Source organism: Centroberyx affinis, unplaced genomic scaffold (assembly GCF_046629955.1).
Source record: "Centroberyx affinis isolate AG114_WGS23_722 - 3 ecotype Tasmania unplaced genomic scaffold, CSIRO-AGI_Caff_v1 ptg000334l_1, whole genome shotgun sequence".
Taxonomy (NCBI): domain Eukaryota; kingdom Metazoa; phylum Chordata; class Actinopteri; order Beryciformes; family Berycidae; genus Centroberyx; species Centroberyx affinis.
Genome location: NW_027279009.1, coordinates 134,979 through 160,546, shown reverse-complemented (window position 1 = coordinate 160,546; position 25,568 = coordinate 134,979). Strand labels below are relative to the sequence as shown.

Below are 25,568 nucleotides of genomic sequence, written 5' to 3'. Positions count from 1 at the left end.
ATGCCCCAGTCTGATACATGCCCACAGTTATTGAGTGAGCAGACTGAAAGGCTATCCGTTGGCCGCCATGTAATGTGATGTTGAGGGGCGAAAATCACTGAAGGAGAGACAATTTGAATTTCTTAGATAAACACAGAGAATAGAGGGGAAAAAAAAGAAAATGCAAGGCACACGCTTGCACATTATCATCCGAGCCATGTGTTTTCATATCGTCAGTGAACATTATTACAGAACATGTTTGACCTCAGAATCTACTGACGTACTGATATTTCTGAGGATGCAATCATCTGTTCCCTTTGAAATGGCGAATAATGGGCCTCAGTTGAACCAACAATCTTCTTTCAAAACGGACACTGACGCCTTTCCACGAAACGCGGACCGACGCACAGATAGAGAGACTGGGCGTCTGAGTGGAGGTGAGGTCATGACGGAGGGAATAATAGGCGGGCTGAAAATGAAAAGAAAACAGGGCGAGGGGGTGAGTGATGGACAACAGAGGATTGGAGGAGACAAGGGAGAGAAAACAGGCTTTTCTAAACAGTTCTTTTTTGGAGAGCCAAGGTGATCTATGCCTGCCCGGCGCCGTGGGAAGCACAGGAGACTCGGGGGGAGGGGGGGGGGGGGGGGGAGTTAGCAAAGGGTTGGCGAGGAGAGGAATCAAGGGGAGCTTTGGCACTTCTCTAGGTCTCCATGGTGGCTGGTGTTGTGCTTGCTCTCTCCCCAGACGTTTGTCTCTCATTTTTCTCTCTCATTTTCTGCTCTCTTTCTGTGTTTGTCCAAGAGGCCTAGCAACAGACCGACCTCCAAAAAACTGACCACAGGAGAGTAGAAGTGCTTAGAAATTTACAGTAACACTTGTTGACGTGAGCTCTGGTTTACGAGCCACCATCCCCGAGTGTTAGATAGAGAGAGACATATCAAACCGCAAAATGTAATTACCCTCCATACACTTAAACACATAACACTGTTAAAAAAAACAGCTATTGGTGACGTATCTTGCATTCCTGGCTCCATTTTGTTGTTTGGTGGTGTATTTTTCTTATTCCTGCAGATGCCAAAACGTAGATGACGTGACATCAGGATATTTCCAGCGCAGCTACAATGGAGTTTAATAGGCAAATTTTTTTCAACGATCTAAAACATCAATGGTAAACATCAGGTTTTACTGTCAGTCCCTCAGAAAGAGCAACAGCTTCTTTCTCGACTCACCATTTTGCATCATACATCTTAGAAGAGGCAGAGAGACCAAGTTCTCCACCGACAGTAGCCTCAATAGACCAGACTAGACCAGACATTGCATAGTCCATGCAATGCAGCCACAAGACAGGTTGTGTCTTGCATAAGCAGAGCGACTCTCGGTTCTTCTAGACCCGAAAAACTCGCTATCTTGCTTTTACTAAGACTGCTATCGCAATTGCAATCGTTATTGCTCTCTCCATCTACACCAACTCCTGGATGCAACAAGTCCAGGCGAGCTCAATGGGGGATGTCGAAAGGCATTCCGGGAAATGTAGGACATCACTAACTGGAGCAGAAGTAGACGAGGCAGGTTGAGGGAAAGTGGGTACAGCAAGAAGGTAAATTACAACTCTTCATGACAAAATAACTCCTGGAATGCATTGAACATCACAGATTGATATCTAACAGTGTGAGAGGATCTGGGGGGGATTTTTCCTTCAACAAGCAAATGAATTCTCATAGAAACAATAACTCTTAACAGCTCTTATCTTCTGTTGGGGCCTCAGACAGTCACATTTTGCTACGCATGGATATTGTTGAAAGGTTTATTGATAAATACTGTCATGTCTCATAAGATAAGGTGATCAGATGATCAGGTTGTTGCAGCAGCAATAGTAATGCATAGTAATAGGATGAGAAGTATGGGAAAGAGTATGGATTAATTTATTTACAAATGTTACTTACAGTTAGGTACAGTTGTTATATAAAGATGATACTATAACAGTCTTGATTGCTTAATTATGAATTACCAAATATGAAATTCACTACGATTAGCTGTATAATTGTCAAGAGTAGTGACAATTAGCAGTGATTTGATTCTTACAGGAATCAAATCACAGCTAATTGTAATGAATGTGAATGTTATTTTAAAAATAACCAGCTTTGTGAGGCTTCAGTCTTGTTTCATACAGTGGCAGCCACTGTGGAAGTCCCCCTTTCATGCTTTTATCCTACTTCCATTGAATTCAATATTGAGTTTTATAAACGTTCAATACTTTTACCAGATGTCTTCCGCAAACTGAAATTCCATTTCAACGTCGCCTCCGAAGGACGTAAATGTGCAGATTGGAGTAGTTAATAGTAGAAGAAGAAGAAGGAAGAGTGGAACAGAGGAAAACAGCTTACTTGCTGTGTTGTTACTGAGTATATTCTGTGTGTTTTGTTTATGTTCCGTTCTGTTATCAATATTTAATCCTTGTTTGTTTCACTCCCAACGCCCACAGTCCTGGAAGGGGGAATCTCTCTCTCTTCTCTCTTCCCAAAGTTTCTTCCATTTTTTTTGTTTTTCCTAATGAGGTTTTCCTGGGAGTTTCTCCTCGTTCTCACTGAAGGTCTCAGGTTGCGGAGTGTCGTTTTCATTTATTGTTTCATAATGTGGCCGTTGTGAAGCCCTTTGAGACTGTAACTGTGAGACTGTGATCAAGGGCTATACAAAGAAACTTGACTTGAACAGCTGAAAATTTGGCAGAAGCAGCACCGAACAGTCCGGCATGTCTTGAACTGAATCCCAGTCAACCTAAACTGGTTGACAAACTGGTGCCAGGAGCCAAATATGGAACTGTTTCCCTTATAGAGCCGACAAAGACGACACCCAACCATGTACAGAAGTTGCTAAAAAGCAGTGTGGTGACACATTGTTTGATGGTTTTTCTTTTTTGCTGTGGCATTGTAGTTTTATTTTTTAGATATTAAACCTAGTATTGGTATTAAAGGGAAAATTATGCTACTCTTCCTTAAAAGTTATACAGTAGAAACAAATGACTTTTATTGTGGCACAATCTCCCATCTTAACACCAGGCCATTCCTTGTGACTTCAAATGACTAAAAAGAGAACATAATACAATATATAAACAATATTTCTGCTTGGGAAATGAGCACAAGTGCGGCCATACTTCAGTGAAAAGCCAGACTTGTGCAATTTCTACTCCATCTGTCCATTGCCATGTGTATATCACATGTCGCAGGGCTGAATTTGAAAAGCTCAGCTCAGCTTCAGTAGACAGTTTGCATGCAGACCCCCAGGCAGAGCCACATATCACCGGGTTACGCATATAAATGGCGCAGCGGTGCCCAGGTGTGACAGCAGTAAAGTGCTGGAGCCTAAGATGATTTGCTTCAGGATAGAAAGCAGACATGGTCCTGTGAGCGTTTATGTCCTCAACACCTGGGTCCTTCGGTCTTTGTGGAAATGCGTGTGTGTGTGTGTGTGTGTGTGTGTGTGTGTGATCAGGAGGGGGGTTGAGTTTGTGCGTCGGAGGCGATTGCACGCTCACACATCAGATGAAAACTTTCTATCTCCAGTGACTTTCTTCGTGATTGCCTGACTTACCCCATTGAACGCCATGTATTTTTGAAACCAGTCCAGTGGGCTTTGATGAGCTCTCATAAATCAAAGGGTAATGAAACACAACGTCCCCCCCCCCCCCTCCCAGCTCAGCATTTGACCTCAAACGCCTTGCTTCTCATCACCCACTCAATTTGCGTAGCCTTGAACACCTCGACGTCAACACCCTCCCATGTCAAAGCAGCCGTAGTTTAACCTTTTGGCATTTCAACCTTCAGCCTACATTCTCAATATAGGTGACCTTGATGCTCAGTGCCCTACTTTTGCATACTGTTTATGTGTCTGTGTGTGTGTGTGTGTGTGTGTGTGTGTGTGTGTGTGTGTGTCTGGGTGCGCCTCTTCATTCAGCGCTGCCCACACTGAGAGAGGGAGTGTCCAAATGAAAGGAGAGAGAGTCTCTGCCAGCACAGTTGTTTACCCATTTATCCTTTTCACTTGTTGTCGGGTGGAGAAGAAAAACAGAGAGAGAAAGAGGGGGAGAGAAAGAGAAAGAGAAAGAGAAAGAGGTTTGGCAGAAACAGGGCAGAGGCAAAGGGCTGCGGGGAGGGATGGCCGGTGGAAAAATGAGAGAGAGGAGCGAATGAAATGTCAACAGGGTGAGGAAGATAATGGATGGATTGATGGAGAGAGAGATAGAGAGAAAGAGGTAGAGGAGAGAGAGAGAGAGAGACTTGAAAATAAAAAGAGGAAGAGGGCAGATACTGATGAAGACAGAGGTAAAGCTTTCATGAGTGACAGCAGCTTGTTGTGTCAGCATTTGGTACAATATTAAAACTGTAACACACACACACAGAAGCACACACACAGCAATCTAGTTGTACATTAAAGGAGAATATCGGTGTAATTTAGAGTTATAGCCAGTTTACTGCTTCTTTATGTCTAGTCTGTTGCAATTTTCAAGTGTGTGGAAGTTGTTTTTCATAATGTACAAGCATGAATGACAGCAAATGGCTTCTTCAGAAGGCAGGAAAACGAGCGCTGATATCTCCAACTGTGCTGACTGTGTGCAGACACCAGCAGGAAGAATGGAAAACAAAGGGGCAAGCAAGACAATTGGCACAAACTGATTGCAGTCTAGAACGTAATCATTATTAATACATTGCGTTGCAAATATGATGCAGTATGGACTAGTTTTTAGGGAGACTGTTCATAACTGGAATGTCACAGGTTTGATCCCCACACCAACCGTTTTTGCCCATCAACAGCCTTTGGTCCTGTTGAATTTTCTCTAAGCAACACATTGAGCTCCTATTTGTTCACTCATAAGCTAAAATCTAAATGTAAAATGATAGCAGGAAAGGCCTGACTGCCATTGTTACAAACAATACAAGCAAAAGTGATCTGTGTCATGCTTTCATTTGGTCCTCTTGGGAAGTTCTCAGGCCTTGATTCCCTGTGAATCATCTCAAGTTCAAGTTCAGTATCTTTATTGTCCCAAAGGGAAATTGGTTATGTAGTCAGGGTAAACACAAGGGTAAAAACGATGTGGAACAAACCCTGTTGATAAAAACCGAACACATAAAAAACATATAATCATCAAAATCCCTAAAATGAGAATGAAAAAGATCATTTGTCATTCATAAAACAGTCCAGTGCAAAACATTTTATCTCCTCCTGTGATGGGAAAGACCAGTCAGTTACACATCGAAAGCAGCAGGGAAGGAAAATAATAAAAAAAAATATGCTGACAGAACGCAGCTCACAGGAGCTATAGAATATACAGGGTTCCTGGGAAAGTTATGTTTTCAATAGAAAGGTTTAAGAAAATATTGCATCCAACCGATCAAGTGTTTAATTTCATGCTTGATCATTGGTAGATCTCTAAGTATTCTGTAGGGATAATAATCCACATCACAAACTACCTGACTGTATAAAGACCTGGGAGATTCAAATCGGCGAACAGTTCAACGTCTAAATACAGAGGGCAACAAATCTCATGTGTGGAAATGTCACTTTTGGTCATGGAGTACTTTGACTAAAAGGTTCAGCATCAGGGATCAAGGTTGGCTTTGTTGTTCCCTTCAGGAAAATCCTGTTGGTCATTTTCAGTAAAAACAGATAATACAGTAATCTGCACTCACCCTCACACACACACACACACACACCAACAAACACACTAACCCATATTCGTTTAGGCAAGTGTAGGAACCCAGAATTTAACACCAATGACTCTAATGCATTTGGCAATGAATGAAAGAAAAATACAAACAAACCTCAAAATATACAATACAATTTATCTGGGCAACTATAAAATGGCATGTGAGCATTAATGAAATATCTGTTGACCTACATGGTTGCCCAACAAGTTGCCCAGTGTTTCATAGCTGAGTTGACCTTGATCAACCTCGGTTTCCACATGTGTCCACACCAAGAAGTTTAACCTCTGAGCAACATCACCCAACGGCAATCACGTGCTAGCTTTGCCATATGTAAAAACCTGCCATTGAAACACAGCTAGCAATCATCTATCCTTTACTCAAGTCAAAGTATGAAAGTACATGGTCTTAAATTTACTTAAAGTATAAAAGTAAAAGTAGTTGTCTAAAAAAGGCATTTCTAATGTTCTAAACTGGTTCTCTGTTGAGCGTTTCTCTGAATCACAGATGAGCAGCTCAAATCACCAATGTTAACTCTAGCACAGATGAATTCACTAATGTTAATTCTCTGCTCTCTTGTTGCTTCTATTTCTTTGTGTCTCTTCTCTCTCTCTGTCCCTTGTCGCTTTGGTGACCAAGCAGCCAATCACATTTGGCACTTGATCAACTGCTTCCAGAATGGAAGCTGTCTGATGCGGGAAAAAAAAAAAAAAAAAAAAAAAAAAATGCTGATGTCTGTTTTGAAAATGTAGTGAGTAGAAAGCATAGATTTTTCTTTTGAAATGTAGTGAGTAAAAGTAAAAAGTCTTAAGTGAAAGAAAAACTTGAGTAAAGTAATCTTACTTAAGTACTGAAGTATTTTTACTTTGTTACTTCCCTCATGTGCAAATCAGCCACTAGAGAGTTGGACAGTGATGCCTGAATGCAGAGTTACTGTCTGACATTGCATTCCATTAAAGGATGAAGAGATGGAGTCAGAGTGATAGAGAGAAAGGAGAGAGAGAGAGAAGGGGGAAGGGGGGAATGACAGGATGGATTGACGAAAACACAACATGACATGTTGGAATGAGATGGCCCGCTAACAGCGGACAACTGAAATGCCATTGCTCCGCATGATTATGAATGCGCATAATACAAGCTTGGATGAATTTTGAAGTCGTACAATTATCCGACACAGTCTGATTTCAGAGGCATGGAACCCGTTTGGTGTAACAGATGAAGTGAGCAACTGTTGTCTGACATCTGAAATGTGGAAGTTAAAAAAAAAAAAAACGAGAGGCAAATGAGAAGCAAGGAGTGTTTTTTTTTTTTTTTTTTTTTGCAGCCAGCAACAGATTCTCTCCCTCGCTATGAATCTCTCTCCCTTCTTGCTCCTCATGTGAATCTGTCTCTTTTTCTCTCCATCTCTCTCTCTCTCTCTCTCTCTCTCTCTCTCTCTCTCTCTCCATGGTGACAGACGGTGCCTCCTGTGCAGTTTAACAGTTATTACACGCTCTAAAACACACTGACTCAGAGGGAGAGAGAGAGAGAGAGAGAGAGAGAGATAAAGAAAGATGGATGATGGAGGGAGTTAGGCCGATTAGAATGTTATAGCAGGAACCGTGCGCGTGGAAAAGGGTGAGATTGAGGGAGGAAAAGAGAGAGAGAGATGGAGACAGTGAGAGAGAGAGAGAGAGAGGGTGTTGGGGAGATTAAGTATAATGGGTGAGGTACGTGAGACCCATATCAATGCTGCTTAATGCGTGATGTGGTCATGTGACCGCCTTTTCCGCCACCTTGTCTGTCTGCAAGCTTTGGCAGCAGATAGCATCGCTGCTCATTGACTCAGTGTGATGTGTGGTTAGTTATGCATTCAGTCCAGGTGGTGTTTATAATGTGTAGGCATGGTCTACTATACTGAATACATTATAATGTTGTAAAGTGCTTTCGCAGTGGTTCGTTAAAGTGACAGAGGGCAGATTTAAGCACTAGAAAATGATATAATTGCATGTAGGTGCAGTAATAATTGATTCATTTTTACAGAAAAAATAGAAGTGAAAAGTCTGCACTGGTATGCTAAAACGCAGCAGAGATATCACCAACAGGTTGATTTGCCCAACTCTGCTTAGCTTCCATTGCTGCAGAGCTGTTAAGCATTTTCACCCTGTAGCATCCAAATGGAATAAGTTTAATGTCAGATTCATGTTAATACAGAGAGAGCAGCATATGAACAGACTGGCTCTTCATGACGTACATTATAGTGACAATAGGGACTTCTCATGAAAATATTGATAAATCTGGAGCTTGGAATTATAAGGTTCTTTCTGATGTTTTCAGATAGAAATCAGACCAAAATTATTATTTTTTTTATAGAACGTGCTTCAAAAACATCAAAACCACTATAGTTATATGACCCACAAGCCTTCATTTCATCCTCTGATATAGCCTAGTGAAATGAAAATATATGTGTATATGTCAGTTCTGTGTGTGTACCTACATGCGTGGGTGTGCAGTCCAAGTGCCTGTGTGTGTGTGTGTGTGTGTGTGTGTGTGTATTGCACAGTACACACGCATACATGTGTGTGTGTGTGTGTGTGACCATGCTAGATGCAGAGGGCACATTAACTGCAGTGTGGGCACCAAAGTCCTTGGCAAGGCCACAGTCCAGAAACAGGCTTGATAAGGCAGCTGGTCAGGGAGGGGGGGGGGGGGGGGGGGGGGGGGGGGTATGGGCAGAGAGCGATGTCAGTCAGTTAGCAAGATATACCAAAAACTAACAAACTGATTTGAATGAAATTTGGACAGATCACTCTTGGCCCAAGGATCAGTTGATTAGATTTTGGTGATAATCCGGATCTGGGATTTCCGCCATTAGAGACGATAATTGTTTTTTAGCCATAACCATTTATGCTGCGTTCATGTGCTGCTGGGAAAGTCTGACATCCGGGACTTCCAAGTCGGTTGCTAAACAGCATGTGCTATTTTGTTGAAAACTGGAAGACAAACGATAAACAAGAGTGCCTTCAAGTTTGAATTTGACTTTGAGTGAGATGGCGGCGGAAAGAGAAAGAGAGAGAGACAGAGAGACACTGGCAGGGACAAACAGTAGAACACATAATGCAGACGGATGAGGGACAAAGACATTGAAAGATATGTGTAAGGCTAATGGATACAAATAGATATAGAGGGAGGGAGAGAGAGAGAGAGAGAGAGAGAGAGAGAGAGAGATGGATGGCTGGGGGGAACACAGGAGACGAGGATTGTGTGTGTGTGTGTGTGTGTGTGTGTGTGTGTGTGTGTGTGTGTGGGTGGGGTGGGTGGGTGGGTGGGGGGAGCTGTGGTGACTAATCATTTCCGTTTGAGACCCAGAGAGACACAGGCACCCTGAGGCTACAGTTCATTCCCTGATGAGTGCGCACACACACACACACACACACACACACACAGTTATTGGTGTCACAAGGTCCCACAGTCGGTTTAGGCTTAAATGTCAGATTGTGAATAATGCTGTCTGTTTAAATGGACACAATAACAAGCTGAGGTTCCCACCCCGAGTGTGATGCATAATCAAAATGGCCGCCATGGGAATAAACAATTTAATCATTTCATGTAATCATTTTTACCATCGTGTTTTTCTTCTTGATTATTTTTATGTAAAGTTGCATTGTGTTATATGAAACTCTCTGTATACCGCCTTTCTTGGAAAAGCAAATTGTCTCTCTTCTATGGTTGAAATCAATATTATGATAATCATAAGGATTTTTTCAATATCGATATATATCACGATATAGCTCCCCTATGCAAGATCACATGTTAAGAAATCAAATTTTCAAATAATATGCCTACCATACCTCATTTTGTTTTTAAGAGTTTTTAAATAATTATCAGTTATCATCAGTTCAGGCAGCAGAATTGTGTGTCACCATATCCCAAAAATCACCATATCATCACCATACGATTCCACTGAAAGACAATAAACGATAATATTGAATTATTGCCCAGCCCTAGTACGATTATCTCGGACAAAATTATCTCAATATACGTTATTACACCGATTTATCGCTCCCATTTAATTTTTTGTTTTTCTGAATATAGAACATACAAACTTATACGCAAACTTAACACCGAAAAAAACAAACAAGGTAGAGACATTTAGACCAATTTCATGAGAGATAATTTGGACAGAATCATCATATCTGTATTATAACTTTCCATTGTTGACAAAGGTAAAGTCAGTGTGTGGCTGCCAAATTTTCAGAAAGCAGTCATATTTCTTCCATATTAAATATATGTAATTTTCTCCAACAGTACACATCTAGAGAGCTATATCTATACATTTCATTTTCATTATAGAATTCATAATCGTTATTGTTTTTTATGGTATATCGGTTATTGTCCCATAACTGTGTGAATGTGAAGCAGGGCATTATTGAAAATGATCAGGCACGCTCAGCGAACCTTCCTTGAATAGAAAAAAAAAAAAAAAAAAAACGTAACACAAAGTCCTTTTCCCATCACTTCACCCTTGTCATCCTCTCGTTTGTCACTTCTTCCCTCAGGTCGTTGTCGTTTCTTATATAAACCTTGTCTCTCTCCACTTCTCTGTCATTTTTCACCCACTGTTTGGTCCATCTCTTCATCTTCCTAAGCTTTTTATCCTCTTTTTTTCATCTTTCTTATGTCATCCTCCACCAGTCTTCTCTCCTCATCTTTCTCATTCTCATTATTTTCGTTAGTGTTACTTTTTCTCTTCATGATTGTACCTGATTTTGAATAAACAAACATATTATTATTGCTACTTTTAAATGCATTCTGCCAAACCTGCCTTACATCTGTGCATTGTGATATAGCTGCAATGGAAATATATCTGGCTAATACTGTAACATCCTTGATGATTTTGTTTATGCTTATGCCCCAAATCAAAATGTGTCCATCTATCAATCCGCCCCTTTCTTCTTCTCTTTTCTTTCAGCCGTGCGTCTCTCTTTCGCTGTCCCACAATCCTTTTCTGCACATTTCTACCAGAACTAATCACTAATTAACTTTCATAAAGTCCCACAGCACAAAGAATGTCCCAGAGGAGAACAGCTATATACAGTATTTAATCAGTTTGTGTGTGTGTGTGTGTGTGTGTGTGTGTGTGTGTGTGTGTGTGTGTATGTGTGTGTGTTTGGTACATCTGAGCACACGCTGCATCGTCAAGTGTTTGAGGCAGACAGTAAAAAAAGAGAGATGTATTTATACTTGCAGTACAAAGAGAGTGTAGAGCGACTGAAGAAGCCTCAGTAATAAACAGGTTTTCATGTTTCCGTCGGTCTGTTTCTACCTGTGCAGGTGACTGACGCCATGACGACTGAAATGCAGGAGATCGCCATCACAGAGGAGAAGCCGTTACTCACGGGTCAGGCTGATTCTGCCAAGGTCAGAGACTACACACACACACACACACACACGATAATCAAGCATCCACACAGACATGGAGACAAACACATATTGTGACTTCAAAGTAATCCAAACACAGAGAAACAGGCATGTATACACAGAAATACATTCAACTGCACAACCAAACGCCACTCATCCATCCATGCAAGGGGCTGGGATGACACATACATGCTACTAGTGTGTGTGTGTGTGTGTGTGAGAGAGAGAGAGAGAGAGAGAGAGAGAGAGAAAGAGAGTGTTAGTGTTTGTGTCCTCGCACTGCATATGTGCATGCATGCGGGTGTGTGCATTTGAGTCTGAGCAAAGCCTACATGTGATAGCATGTGTTCCAAACATGCGTGTGCATGACGCCGTGTGTGTGTGTGTGTGTGTGTGGCTGCAGCGCTGGCTCATATCTGCCAGGTTGACGTCAAAGCCCTGAGGGGGAGAGAGAAGCTTCTTCTCTGCTCTGCTGATGTTGCTGTGCAGATGCAGCGCTGCAGATCAGAGCGCCGTGTCGCTCACTGCTGACACCTGCTGGGCGAAAGCGGGAAATACAAAGCCGTAGCTGTGGCTGTTGCAAAGGCGCGAAAGCATAGAGTTTTACGCATTTAACCGATGCTGTTATTCAGAGTGTTTTTCAGTGAGTGAGCAGGTAGGGATTGATCACTGTAGCCTAAAACAGTGATTCTCAACCTTTTTCATATCAAGGACCCCTAATTTAGTCCACATTAGGGCCGCGGACCCCCATTTGATGAGATTTTGTCTCTTGGACCCAAATCTGAGAATATTTTTATTGTTAGATATGATTTTGTCTCGAATTCCATGTCTATCTGTATTGTAGGTAGAGAGATTACAGTGAAACTATGACCAAAATAATCATTCTTCTGCATTGTCTAATGTGTTAACTTGTAAATGAAACAATACTGAAGTTTAACAATTCATCAATTTGCTGGGGACCCCCTGGAACCCCCTCAAGGACCCCTGGTGGTCCCCGGACCCCACGTTGAGAACCACTGGCCTAAAAGACCTGTAATCCAATTGTTGCTCTTGGATCCAGGAGGATGTGAAGAGTGATTCTGAGTAGGAAACTTGATGAACATTGGGTTGTTAGAAGTTAGATCAGAACCACCATAGTTCAGATATCATGATATGAGACTAGATATCATCTGAGATTTTGATTATCGTAATATTTTGAAATAATTTAAATGTTCCTGTCACTTCTTCCTGGTCTTAAAAGCTGCATTACAGTAAAGCAACACAATTTTCTGAGCTTATCAGCCTGTTCTGGCTGAGAAAAATGGACAATGACTGGCTTTACCTGCTCATCCACATACTGATTACTATTGATCATTTTCTAAAGTTTCTTGTGTGTAAATATCTGATGAAAGCACGAATACCCATCCCCAAAATATCATCACATTATCGATATCGAGGTATTTGATCTAAAATATTGTGATATTTAATCACCCCCCCCCCGCCCATACCAGGCCCCCACACTCTTATCGTCAGTCCACATGTGATCACACAAGTGACATTTCAGCTACAGATGACCATCTAATCACCAAGCCTCCCTGCCACTCCCCCCTGTTGCCCGGGCTACATTGCTCTTTGTAAGAGATTTCAAAATTCAAAAGAAGAAATCATAGGTTATCTTTGTGTGTGTGTGTGTGTGTGTGTGTAAAAATGAGTCTCACCCCAACTCTCCGCCCTTGTTGATGCCGAAAAGACCCCCCCCTTCTCTCCACTCTGCACACTGCCACCTCTACACCAATCTTCACCTAATTTTCCAAGAACTTGTGATGCTAGTAATTCAGGACAAGAGCAGATATGTAGATCGAGGGTTGCAAATGAAGAACTCCATTATGTCTCCTTTATTTTCTGCTCTCCCGCTGACATGCTTCCTCCTTATAATCCCCAGCATCCCATAACCACCTGCTTCTCTAAAAGGGACATTCTACTATTTCACCATGAACATACTGTTGCCTATCCTGCCTGTGTGGCCGCCAATTAGAAAGAGAGGTGGCACTTACAGAAATGGACTACGCGATGAATGAATTTTCTCTCATGCATGCATTTATGTTTTTATTTACACCTGTTAGGTGAGCTGAACAGAAAAAAAATCCTTTACATTTCAGCCCTATACTATGTCTAAATGTGTGGAAGGAAATGATGGCTGCATGTATTGCTACCTTGGGAAGAAAAACACATTTGAGTGGGCACTCCTGTCCATTTATGCCCATGTTCCACTTTAGATTCTTTTGAACATGAAAAGATTTGTTTCAATTAGATATATACCCTTTGAAAAAAGTAATACCTGCTCATATGATACATAGGATTCAGAGCAGAACATGAAAACAAGTTGTGGAACTTTTTAAGGACTTTAAATGGGTCATTGACAAAATTAAAACACCTTTACATCCTGGATTCTCTATAGATGTTGAATGAGTAATGATTTTTTTCCCTCCAGATGGATATATATAGCGTTTTTGAAATTAACATATATATATCTATTTAGTGCACAGAGAGGGCAGAACAATTCAGGCCTCATCTCTCTCTCTCTCTCTCTCAGCTTTCCTACTGTTTGAACAAAGAAAAAAAACCCTCTCCATCCTGAATATCTGAAAGGTTCGGTCACTGCACAGCCAGTGAAGATGTGATCTGGGATAAGAGCCTGTGCTGTTCGCTAATGAGATTTAATTCCCTCAATTTTTCCTAGGAGGCTGAACTGGCTGCTAGGATACTCCTGGACCAAGGACAGGTAGGACTGTTCAGATGGATGTTTTAATGTAATGAAGGTGTGTCTGTGTGTTTGTGCATCTGTATCAGGTGGGGTGGGTCAGCTGTCACATGATGGTCTAAATGGTGTTTCAGAGGGTTTCAGAGGGTGCATATGTGCATCAGACCTCAGTCAGATACTATTCCTAAATACTTTGTATGATTCATTTATGTGTTTGTGGGTGCCAGATGGGTGGGGCTTACCCCAAAGGACACAGTGAGTGCCAGAAATTTAAGACCATCAGGATTAATTGGAAAATCATAGACTTTTCTGTGCTTGACAGCTTGTCCGACACTGTCTGAATTGTCCTGATGCGGTAAACCCCACCCATCTGGTGCTTCAAGCAGGTTAAAACAAACTCTTTGTAACGATTATACTGTAGGACCAATTTCTGATGTGCATATCTAAAACACTTCAGCATTAGTGCACTTGCCAATTTTGGGCTTTGAATAAAAATATCAACAAGTCTGTGTTGACCCACCGCTGGTATTTTGGAGGTGAGGATAAGATTTTAATCAAAAGCTTCAGGGGTTGTGGTCTGTAAAACCTGCAATGAAACCTGCCTCATTCTGAACTTAAAGAATTGAATTAGTTTGGGTCTTAATGTTTTGTTGTCCTGTGGTTTAAATGCTCCTTCAGAAGCCTTTCCGCCCTGCAAAGAATTAGGAAGAGAACAAACAAGAGAAGAGCTTGTAGTGTTCAGATTTTTACTTCCACGAAAATAGCCTGAAAACATACATTTATACATTTAACACGCTTGTGTACAAATTTAACAACAGAATTGACTGTTAGTTTTAGAACATGTTTTTTTTATTGATAGAAGATAACATAGCGGAGGGATACCAGTAGTTCTTGTTTGGGAGACAAGATTTACTTTTTTTACTTATTGTCTTAAAAGCGGGATCTGTTGTTGAATCTGTTTACATTTAACACAAAAATGTTAAATGTAATGTCCCAGCTGCATCCGATCTTGGTGAGTAGTTTATATTCTGGTTTTCATGGCAGTCAAGTGCCAAATAATAACTAAGTGGAATATTGCCTTAAGTCAATACTGAGCATGTGTGACAAAGGTCGCTTGAGCTTCCAAATTAATGCATTGACATAAGTGTGCAGATATCTTCCCTTGTTTCCTAAGACTCTGTTATCATCCAGCACCTTAACAAAAGTGTGCAGCCGGGTGAGCGGATTGTCACCTTGCAAAGGATTAAATTCTGTCGGGACACGCTGAATGCTCGTCATTTTTTGGCAGGAAAATGGTCAATTTAAATATACAGAATATTGGCACAACATATCAGAAGATGGAATCTAACAAATATCAGTATTAGCCTTCAAAAACCCACATCAGTTGAATATATGTGTGTGTGTGTGTGTGTGTGTGTGTGTGTTAAACTAATGCTCTTTCCCTCTCCAGGAGCACAGTATTGAGACTCCGCATGGCGTTTTGCATGTGACCCTCTACGGCACCGGAAACACCCGCAGGCCTGCGATCCTCACCTTCCACGACGTGGGTCTGGACGGTGAGTCGCTCTCTCTCTACCTGTCTCTCTCTTTCTCTTCATCTCTCAGCCCTCCCTCTCTCTCTCTCTCTCTCTCCCCCGAATTTCCCCTTTTTCATAACTGTTATAAATCAGTTCTGAATCACACAAGAATCCGATTGTTCTGTACTTTTTCTTCTTCATCTTCTTTTTTCTCTATTCCTTGTCTCTCTGTTTCTCTCTCTATCTCTGTCTCTCTCTCTGTCTCTCTCTCTATCAGGTAAGAGCTGCTTCTCCCCTCTGTTTAAGTTTGAGGAAATGCAGGAGATTGTCAAGAACTTCACCCTGGTTCATATTGACGCTCCAGGGCAAGAGGAGGGAGCTGCTGCCTACCCCACAGGGTACGACGCTCCGTGTGTGTGTGTGTGTGTGTGTGTGTGTGTGTGTGTGTCTGTATGTGTGTGTGTTTGTATTTCCTCGGTGCCCTGAATTTTAACATTGACTTTTAAGGTAAACTTCTCAGGAATGGAAACAATCTTCTGCGGAAAGCTTAAAACTAATCTCTTCAAGAAATACTTAACGTTCCCTTCTCCCGTGTCTCCCTCCTCTCTCTGCTCTAATACGCTCTGGTCTACGGTTTAAAACAAATCCTCCCTTTTTTTTTCCTCCCCTTACCGCTTTTTTTTTTCTTTCCTTTGCACTTCTCTAACACACCTCCTCCGCCTTGCGTGATTATTATAGGGCCACGGGAAGATTTTGTTGCATGTATCGTCACCATACCTCTACTATAATTACTTACATTCCTTACTATTGTGAGGTTGGCGATGTAGGAATTGCTGTTGCACTCATTTTAAATCCCTGCTTAAAATGCAAAAATATGTAAAACATTAAAGCTGGCTCATCCTCACATTGACCATCATGTATTTCTGATGTTAGAATGTATTACCAATAGTTAGTTTAGTTCCCAGGGTCATAAAACACTGCCTGCATCAGAAAATATCAGCTGTCATTGCAGTAACATAAGCAAAATGGGAGGTTTTTTTAATCCACTGATGATATGTGTGTGTGTATTAGTGTATTGGACATAATAGTTCCTTCAGTTGAAAACAATTGTGTTTCCTGTTCTAGTTACCAGTATCCCTCCATGGAGACCATTGCAGAGATGATTCCAGCTGTCCTGCAGTTTTTCAAGTGAGTTAACTCTATTCATTTTGACAGAAGCACAGGCAGAATTTCATTTGGCATACACACAGTGAAGGCCATTAAACAATACAAACACATACTGGATTTCTAACTGGCGCTTGCCATGGTATCCGTCATATCACAGATGAAGCCGTCGTAAAACTCTCACTTTTATGTTTTTAAGCTGATTGGAGTTTTAGTCGTACAAGCATTTCTTGGAGGCAGAAATAATCTGATTGGTTGAGTTAAACCTCAGTTAGCTAACTGGTGAATTTGAATGGCAAAGTAGGAACTCTGGTCAAAATATAAATTTAAAATATAAATGGCAATCACTTCTTGTTTTTATTCATTCATGACCATGGCATTCATGATGTTGGAAGGTCAGCAGGCTAACTAGCTTACCTAGATAGCCTATCTATACCTTAGTATGACCAGATCGCATTTTTTCAGTTAGTAGCAAGAGCTTCATAATATTAGCTTCCTCCTCTTTTACCTTTTGCTTTTTTCACTGGACTTCAGGCTAACCTTACTTACAGTTTTTTCTGATTGCTTAGGCACTATCTTTGAAACTATAGGCTATTTTTGCAAAACTCTACACACTAACCACAAAGCCTTACACCAAACCAGCAAAACATTATACATCTCTTGCAAAAGCAAACAATTCTTGCAAAACTCTTCAAACTCTTTTAAAAATTGTGTTTTTGCGTCAATACAGTACACACAAACCATCATTTGAATAAGCACACGAAGCACCAACTACGCAGTATAAATGGAAAACACTTGTGGCTTTTGCTTTTTCTGTGTGCAGGGCATTTTTTTTCTCAATGTTCTACAGTGACACTCCTCAAACAACAAAAGCGCAGTAGAAGAAAACAAAAACATTTGTGCTAGAAAAAAAAGAACAGAAAAAAATTAGGCTAAATCTCGCCTTATTTGTGGGTCTGGCCATAAGTTTACAGTGTTGCTAGAAGTGTGTTACAGTATTACAGTAAATTGCAAACTGAGTGTAAAGCAGTGAGTTGTGTTTACAGTTTTGCAAAAAGTGTGTTATAAAATTACAAACTGAGTGTAAAGCAGAGAACGTGCATTCAGTTTGGCACACTTGGTAAATGCATTGGCTACAAGTGTTAAAGGTTTCAGAGATAGTGCTTCAAAAATCACTGTTAGTGTTTAAGCATTCAGAAAAACCTGTAAGCATTCAGAAAAACCTGTAAGCATTCAGAAAAAACTGTAATCAGAAAAACCTGTTTTTGGCTGGTTCTTTGGCTCCGCCCATCAAGTTTTAACTCAACCAATGAGATTATGTCTGCCTCCAGAGCAGCTCTGCCTCTGCACAATGCTTGTATAACTAAAACCCCAATCTGATATCCTCACTGAAATAGAATGGTGTGTTATGTTTTGGCCTTGAGTGTGTGTGTGTGTGTGTGTCTGTGTGTGTGTCTGTGTGTGTGTGTGTGTGAGTGTGTGTTATTAACTTTGCGTCTCCCTCTGCCAGTTTCCGCACTGTAATCGGAGTGGGTGTGGGAGCGGGGGCGTACATCCTCTCCAAGTTCGCGGTGAGTGTCTGGTTTTTAGTGGTTTAAGCTCTCTGTTCTGCCATTTCACTCTCTGCATCGGTGGCCTGTAACTGACACAAACAATAAAGTGTGTCTCCATTTTCTCAGCAGGGAGGAGTAAGCTAGCTAATTAGAGCAGAGATCCAACAGAAACATCTAGCGAAGAGGTGATATATCGTCATGCAAAATACTGTAATGATAACACTCATTTGCTTTTTTGGCTTGAGAACAAGGCGTTTTAGCCTTCATAGCTGAAAAGTCTTGTGACGCTCGCTCGCTTGCAGCACCGTCATCCATTGTTGAAAATGCAAGAAGGTAGAGGGAGGAGGGTGGGGAAGTGTCTTGGAATTGCAGTGGGGCTGGTTAGGATTTTTAGGATTTTTAAGGTTTCTTATTTGATAGTTGACAGTGGAGATCGACAGGAAAGACAGGGTGAGAGACAGAGAGTACAAGCTGGAAAGTGAGTTTTCAAAGCCATAAATCTCAACACCTGGTGAAGTAATCAATGAGTCACTGGTAATGATCAACAACCCTATCAAAATTTTGTGTTATGGGACAGCAAAAATTGTACTTATTGGCCCTTTTGCGTTTTGCATTATGCTGTCATTAACTTACCAATTGTTAACTTTCTGCCGTTATTCCTGTATTTCTCTAAGTTTAACTTTTACTCTGAAATTACAGAATCTGAAAACATTCTCTCTGTCTCTCTCTCTCTCTCTCTCTCTCTATCTCTCTCTCTGTGATCTCATATTACAATTAATTAGCTTTCTCTTTCTATCCCAGCTGGCAAACCCAGACTCAGTGGAAGGTCTGGTTCTGGTCAACATTGACACCAACGCCCGAGGATGGATGGACTGGGCCGCTCAGAAGGTACGTTTGTTTGTTTGTTTCTCTCTCTCTCTCTCTCTCTCTCTCTCTCTCTCTCTCTCTGTGATCGCATATTACAATTAACTGCCATTTTTCTCTAATTTAACTATTATGCTTCATCTATCTCATAGCCAGTCAATAGTACATTAGAAACACGTGGTATTTTGATCTAGTTAGTCCTAATGGGAGTTCTCCATCAAGTAGAGTTTAAATATGGATATGAAGTTATGTGACTGTGTTCATGGTCGGTTCTCTCTCTCTCTCTCTCTCTCTCTCTCTCTCTCTCTCTCTCTCTCTCTCTCTCTCTCTCTCTCTCTCTCTCTCTCCCAGCTTAGCTCTGTGACATCCTCCCTCACAGAGCAGATCCTGTGCCACCTTTTCAGTCAGGTATCTGGATAAGTTTTCATTTAATATCTTTGAAAACAACCTGGCACATGACATACTGTAATGGTATCAAAATACAGAATTGTTTCCAAAAAAATGTCTTGTATCAGTTTAAAAATGTATTTAGTTGGTAATTTGTTTTGTGCGTGTTTTGGGTTGCTGTAAAATAAAGCTTAGATAAAATCAAATATATCAAAATAAAAACAAATTGACAGTGTTTCTCTGTATTTTGTAGGAGGAGCTGTCGGCAAACACAGATCTACTGCAGTCTCACAGAGAGCGCATCTCCAAAGCCTCTAATCTGGTCAACATAGAGCTCTTCTGGAAGACTTACAACAGGTACACACACACACACACACACACCCTTACATAAACACAAATACACACCAAATCAAACCAAGACCAACATAATCTGCTTTTTTAATTTCCCTCCAGTCGCAGAGACTTGAACATTGACCGCAACAGCACCTTCAAGTAAATACCCTCTAAACTTTAATCCTCAGCAGTAACATTATAATATCTCTTTATTTATTTTTTTTATAAGTAAACCTCTAAAATCTCTAAAAGCCTCCCTCCTCACCTTCTGTCTCCCTCAGATGTCCAGTAATGCTGGTGGTGGGAGATCAAGCTCCATATGAGGAGGCTGCGGTACGTTTGCAAAATAAAACATAACAACTGGCTCATCTAAGTCTAAAATGCTCTTCAGTGGGAATTCTACATAAAGAAATGACTTGGCATGTTTCAAATGTGTTTAATATTGTATGAAGAATCAAATCTTGCTAAAATAATATTTGCAAATACTTTTTATGGTTTGCAGTTTGACATCATCTGAAATGTCTTGATGCAGTAAAGCCCATCCATCTGGAAGAAACAGATTAAAACAAATGCTAAGAATTACTTGCAGCTGGTATTTGATAGTAGATCTGTGTGCAATAGTGTGATTGTTGTTGTAATGTCTGATGTGAAGTGGCTTACTGTTTTTCCTTCTGTGACCACTAGGTGGAGTGCAACAGCAAAATGGACCCAACAACAACCTCATTCCTGAAGGTAACCCTCATCTCTATCTATCCATCTATCTATCTATCTATCTATCTGTACTGTAATTATATACCTGTGTGTCTCTCTCTCTTCTTTGTCTTTTGTTTGTCTCTTCTTTTGTAATTCATTTTCATTCACTTATTCTCTCCCTCTTCCACAGATGGCTGATGCTGGTGGTCTCCCTCAGCTGACTCAGGTAACAACATGCAACAGCCTCCTGAAATGTCATAGCATACTTTTATGTAAGAATACACCCGTCTTATCAGCCTAAATATGGAAGTGGGGCTGCAACAGAGAAGAGCGTCCCAACCCCACTAATTGAGGCCCCATAGATTCGCCCTATTTGCCGAAATCAACTTTTTGCGGCAGGTATGACACTGTGTGATCACTGGTGGGAAATTGAATCAAAAGAAATAAGTTCAGAGGAAGCTGGACTCACCAACGATAGCTGAACCTCTACACCACCTCCATCCCCAACAAGAAGAAGAAATGAATGTCCGATGAGTGCCCAGTTTACTGACAATACTTGATTTCTCTGGGTATTGAAGTCCTCAAAATTAAAACAGTTACCTCTGGCTTCCACTTGGGGCCGCCAATGTGCAGCATTACCTTGTGCAGTTTTAAGTTTTTTTCAGTATAAGGTATAACATCTAATTTTTTTATATTTTCAGCCTGCTAAACTGACCGAGGCTTTCAAGTACTTCATCCAGGGCATGGGCTACAGTAAGTTCACTTCACATCAGTGCAGGTTACATATTAATACAGTGATACACAAGACAATTTTTGGGCAACTTTCGTGGGCAACAGTGGCCAAGGAGCTGCTTTAGCTAGATTTTTGTTTACTCTACGTTCACTTTGTTGCCTGTTGCTGGGAGTGCTGCCCAAACAGATTGCATAGTGCATCGCCAACCTTAAATGTTGCATACTGTTTTCACTGCAACTGTAATTTGTAAATCTAATCTTTCTATCTGTCTCTCTCTTTCCCTCCCCACAGTGGCATCGTCTTGCATGACCCGCCTGTCCCGCTCCCGCACCACCTCCCTCTCCTCCTCCTACTCCATGGATGGATCCCGCTCTCGCTCCCGCACCCTGTCCCAGGGCTCGCAGGGCGGCCAGATGCCCCCCAGCCCTTCCCAAACCATGGAGGTGTCTTGCTGAAGAAAGAGAGAGCGAGCGAGCGAGCGAGAGAGAGAGAGAGAGAGCAAGAGAGAGGGAGAGAGAGAGAGCGAGAGAGAGAGAGAAGGAGGTGAAAGGAAGGGAAAGATGGAGCATGACAGTAATGCAGGAAACAAGACGAGTGGATTACTTATTTGTCACTAAACAACTCCCATCATTCCCCACAAGAGCAGAATAGAGAGACAGAGAGAGAGAGAGAGAGAGAGAGAGAGAGAGAGAGAGAGAGAGAGAGAGAGGATTTGAGGGGAAGATGTAGACCAGTAGAGACACTACTTATCTCTCACACTTTGCACCACATCTAAGTCCAGTCCATCTCTTCACATCCCCCCTCAAACTAAAGAAGAAGTGGATGCGGCTTTGCTTCATTGAAGGAAAGAAACAAAGGCTTTAGAGGGGAAAAAAGAGGATAGAAGAAAGGGGGGGAAGTGGGGAAAAGGGTGGCAACCTGTCCTCTCTCCCTCCTTCTGCTGGAGCCTCTGTCAGCCAATAGAGCCCTTTAATTTAGATAAGGGGTGTGGCCTGTAGAGACCACGCCCCTTGTGTTAACCAATAGTAATAATTCTGATAACGGTATTGTTGTTGATGATGTTGATGATGATGATGATGATGATATTGAAGCTAATGATGATGACAATAATGTAATAGAAAACAATAACAATTTTCTCTTTATTACGCAATGAGTTTGAAATGACATAGATTAAAAAAAAAAAAATACTATAGTGGAGATACTTATAACAATGCGTGTCTACTACTTTTAATCTAGTTTTTTTTTGTGTTATTTTTATTTCTTGATTGAATTTTATTTTCATATTTGTAACCTGCCTCAGCAAGGGGCTGAAGCTACTGATTGGTTGATCCCTCACAAGGTAACAGCCAATGAGAGCCCTTATAGTGACTACTTCCTCCTTGATGTTGCCAGGTTGTTTATGTCTTCCATTAGCCCTGTCTAAGTGACTGTTGTGTTTTCCCATTGGAATTGCGGAGGTGGGCGGGTAGCGTGTTTTATTTTGTTTTTTTGTTTTTTCTGACTGTGTGGAAATTGCATGCCTGGTATCAGCCCATGTGAATATTGACTGGATGTTTTTCTTTTATATTCTGCTGATGAGTTGTGCAGTTGTGAGTGTGTGAATGTGTGTGTGTGTGTGTGTGCTTGGAGTGTTTAGTGAAAGTGATGATTCAAGGGTAAGTATAGGTGAGACTGAGGATGTTTAATGCTGATCGTTGAGTGCGTCTTAGCTAGCTAACACCCTATAGATAACACTAGTCGAACACTAAATAGTGCTTCCAATATTGCTGGCACTCTCATACTGTGCGTGTCCCAATATCCACACTTCTGTCCTACTCACCAGGGAGCATTACATCAGATTACGCTAAGTAGCATGCTAGTATGGATATTGCAGCACAGCTCTAGGCCAGAAGGGATCACTGTGTTTATCATCTGGGTTGTAATCTATAAGCCTTGCTCTCGCATGGATACCTCCTAACAAACCCAGCTAGCATACTTGACTTTATCTACGATGTGAGGTAAAATGAACACACGCTCCTTTCCAGCAACAAGTGGTTTTATTCAAGTAACCGGGTCAAGAGAATTGTGTCTCGTGTGATAGTTAGTGTGTGTGTGTGTGTGTGTGTGTGTGTGTGTGTGTGTGTGTGTGTGCGGACATGGATTTGTCTGTGGTAGTAAGCATGATGTATTTGGAAACACTTATATCCCGTAAGCACAATTTTACGCAGCAGAGACGCGGAAAAGGCCAGGGTCCATCTTTAAATGCGTCTGCTGGAACAATGATGAGGACTCAAGTAATGGTCAGTTACCAGTTTTGAGACCAACAAAACCCCATGTGACCTTCTTATTACCTGACAATGAACCAGCCCCTTCACTGCCATCACACTCAGACAAAAAAGGTGTAAAATTGTTGCCACCGGGGCTGTACTTTAAGGTACAGCCTTAGCGACAAAAGATAAAAGATTGTACCCTTTTTTTTTTGAGAGTGAAAAGGGATCAGCCAATATCGGCACCTTGAACCACCCAATCTGGAACTGCAGCCTCTAAGCATTTTACTGCCAAAACCAGGAGCCCAAATTACATCCCTTTTTTCATATTGAACTAGGAAGAGATAGGGGGTTAATAATTTTTTGGCATTTTTTGTCACAAATCTGACAATAGAAATGCTGTGAGCTAAATTTTGCTCCTTGTAACATCATGGCAAGTCATAATAGCATCTCAATGAAGCTGAATTCCTACTAGTTCATCAGTGTGACTAGGATTGCAGCAGCAAATCAACACTAAGCTTACCACTGCCCTTTAACGTATAGCCATTGGAATGACCACACTTTTAAAAAGACCCATAAGGACCCAACCAGAATATCCTTGGAGCGCATGTGTATGTTTAAGTGTGTCACGTGTGTGCACGCAGTTTTGTTTTGATGCACAGTTGCATCCGATCATTGCTATGGATTCTCTTTTTTTTTTTTAAGTATTACTTTATAGTTTTTATGAGTCATTTGGAGGTTGCCTGTCTAGTGCTCCTTTCCCTAATAACCTGTTTCTTGTAGTAGAGATGGTGCGATGACTTTGATGACAATGTAAGGAAAGTCAGTTGAGAGCCTCAGACTTGAGATTTGAATAGACTGGTACTTGGATGATGATGACGATGATGGAGGTGATGACGATGATTATGATCTGTGTTAATTCAATCCCCCTGGCCCATCCTATAGTGCAATGCACAACCAGCCTTTGATACCGTTACAACCGTTCTTATTGGTGTGGCAAAAGCGAATCTTGATGTTTGGATGCTTTGCTCTGTGAATGAAAAATGTAACGTCAAACCAGGATTCCACCATGTTTTATGCACTTGGGTCACTGTCGGTTGACCAGAGGGCAGAAGAGTAGAATGTAAATGCGAAGGTTCGGCTCCTCCCAGTCTTGCATTGAGACGCAAACAATCAGGCATGGGAACCTCTACCAAATAAGGGATAATGGGTGGAGCCTAGAAAATGTTGCCAAAAAAGGAAAAGGAGTGGTACTTCTTTGTTGAGACTGGAGCTGTGTGGGCTGTGTGAATGTAAATGCTTGTCCATTTTGTCTTTCGTTTGTCTCTTCAGTTTATTTTTCCTTCAATCGTGCTCTTTTTTTTCCCTCTGTTTGTGGGATTTTTTTTGTTTGTTTTATCTCTGTGAAGTGTTAGTTTACCGTCCCAATGTGCTCACAAGTTAGTCAACCGTGTGATAGTTCTTGTGTAACTTTTTTAGCATTAGCTCTGATAAGGGAGAATAATATAATTAACAATAAAAAAAAAAGTTAAAGATAAAGAGAATACAATCAAATTTACTTGTGTGGCTAATTTCTCTGTGTAACACAATGAACATCCTAAAAAAAAAGCAAACTTAAGTATTAATAAAAGCTTAAGAGGATTTTCTTTTGACTCCTGTCTTTCATTTGCAAACGGTTAATGTCGAAAGCTCTCTCTTTGGAGTGTGTGTGTAGGTGGGTAAATGTGCATTTTGCCTTCATGTGTGCATAATTGCTGCACTCAAACACACCTCTTCTTCTACTCTACCTTTGCAGTACATTTAATCTGTTGATTTGCTCACTTCGTTGCTAATATATACACCCACACTCCCACACAGGATTTATAAAGAGAACAATACAGGACCTTGTCAAGTAGGAGAAACTAAAACCCTTCTCATTTTCAACCCTATTATTATCTTGTACTTGCACCTGAATATCTCAGTATGTAGTAGGAGGGACTGGTTGCTAATTGGTTCCTTTGTCTGCTATTCACTATTCTCAACGTAAACTTCCCCAAATCTCCAAATCATACCTGCACACAGAACAAAGTTCGAGGGAAGCATTAGCAGGTTTAGTACAAGATAATATGTGGATTGCAGTTGATAGGAAGTTATTGATAAGGAGTTGTGAAAATTAAATTAGAGTAATATCATGTTCTATGATTATTTTGTTTGTCAGAGACTTAAACTGGTTGGCTGGATACAATCCTTGGAAATGTAGTATTTGAAGGAATTTTTGAA

General features: G+C 41.1%; 1 protein-coding gene across 1 annotated transcript in view; it reads left to right on the top strand.

The window, feature by feature from the left end:
• ndrg2 (NDRG family member 2) overlaps positions 1-24,912 on the top strand; it is a 36,862-nt gene extending 11,950 nt beyond the window's left edge. The window contains exons 2-16 of the mRNA XM_071515251.1: positions 10,993-11,079; positions 13,799-13,840; positions 15,270-15,375; positions 15,614-15,734; positions 16,462-16,524; positions 18,011-18,071; positions 18,855-18,941; positions 19,269-19,325; positions 19,558-19,661; positions 19,758-19,796; positions 19,919-19,970; positions 20,322-20,369; positions 20,521-20,556; positions 21,032-21,083; positions 21,355-24,912. Coding sequence (XP_071371352.1) covers positions 11,005-11,079; positions 13,799-13,840; positions 15,270-15,375; positions 15,614-15,734; positions 16,462-16,524; positions 18,011-18,071; positions 18,855-18,941; positions 19,269-19,325; positions 19,558-19,661; positions 19,758-19,796; positions 19,919-19,970; positions 20,322-20,369; positions 20,521-20,556; positions 21,032-21,083; positions 21,355-21,518 — 1,107 coding nt within the window. The 5' untranslated portion in view covers positions 10,993-11,004 and the 3' untranslated portion in view covers positions 21,519-24,912. The remainder of the gene's footprint in view (positions 1-10,992; positions 11,080-13,798; positions 13,841-15,269; positions 15,376-15,613; positions 15,735-16,461; positions 16,525-18,010; positions 18,072-18,854; positions 18,942-19,268; positions 19,326-19,557; positions 19,662-19,757; positions 19,797-19,918; positions 19,971-20,321; positions 20,370-20,520; positions 20,557-21,031; positions 21,084-21,354) is intronic.
• The last annotated feature ends 656 nt before the right edge of the window (positions 24,913-25,568 follow it).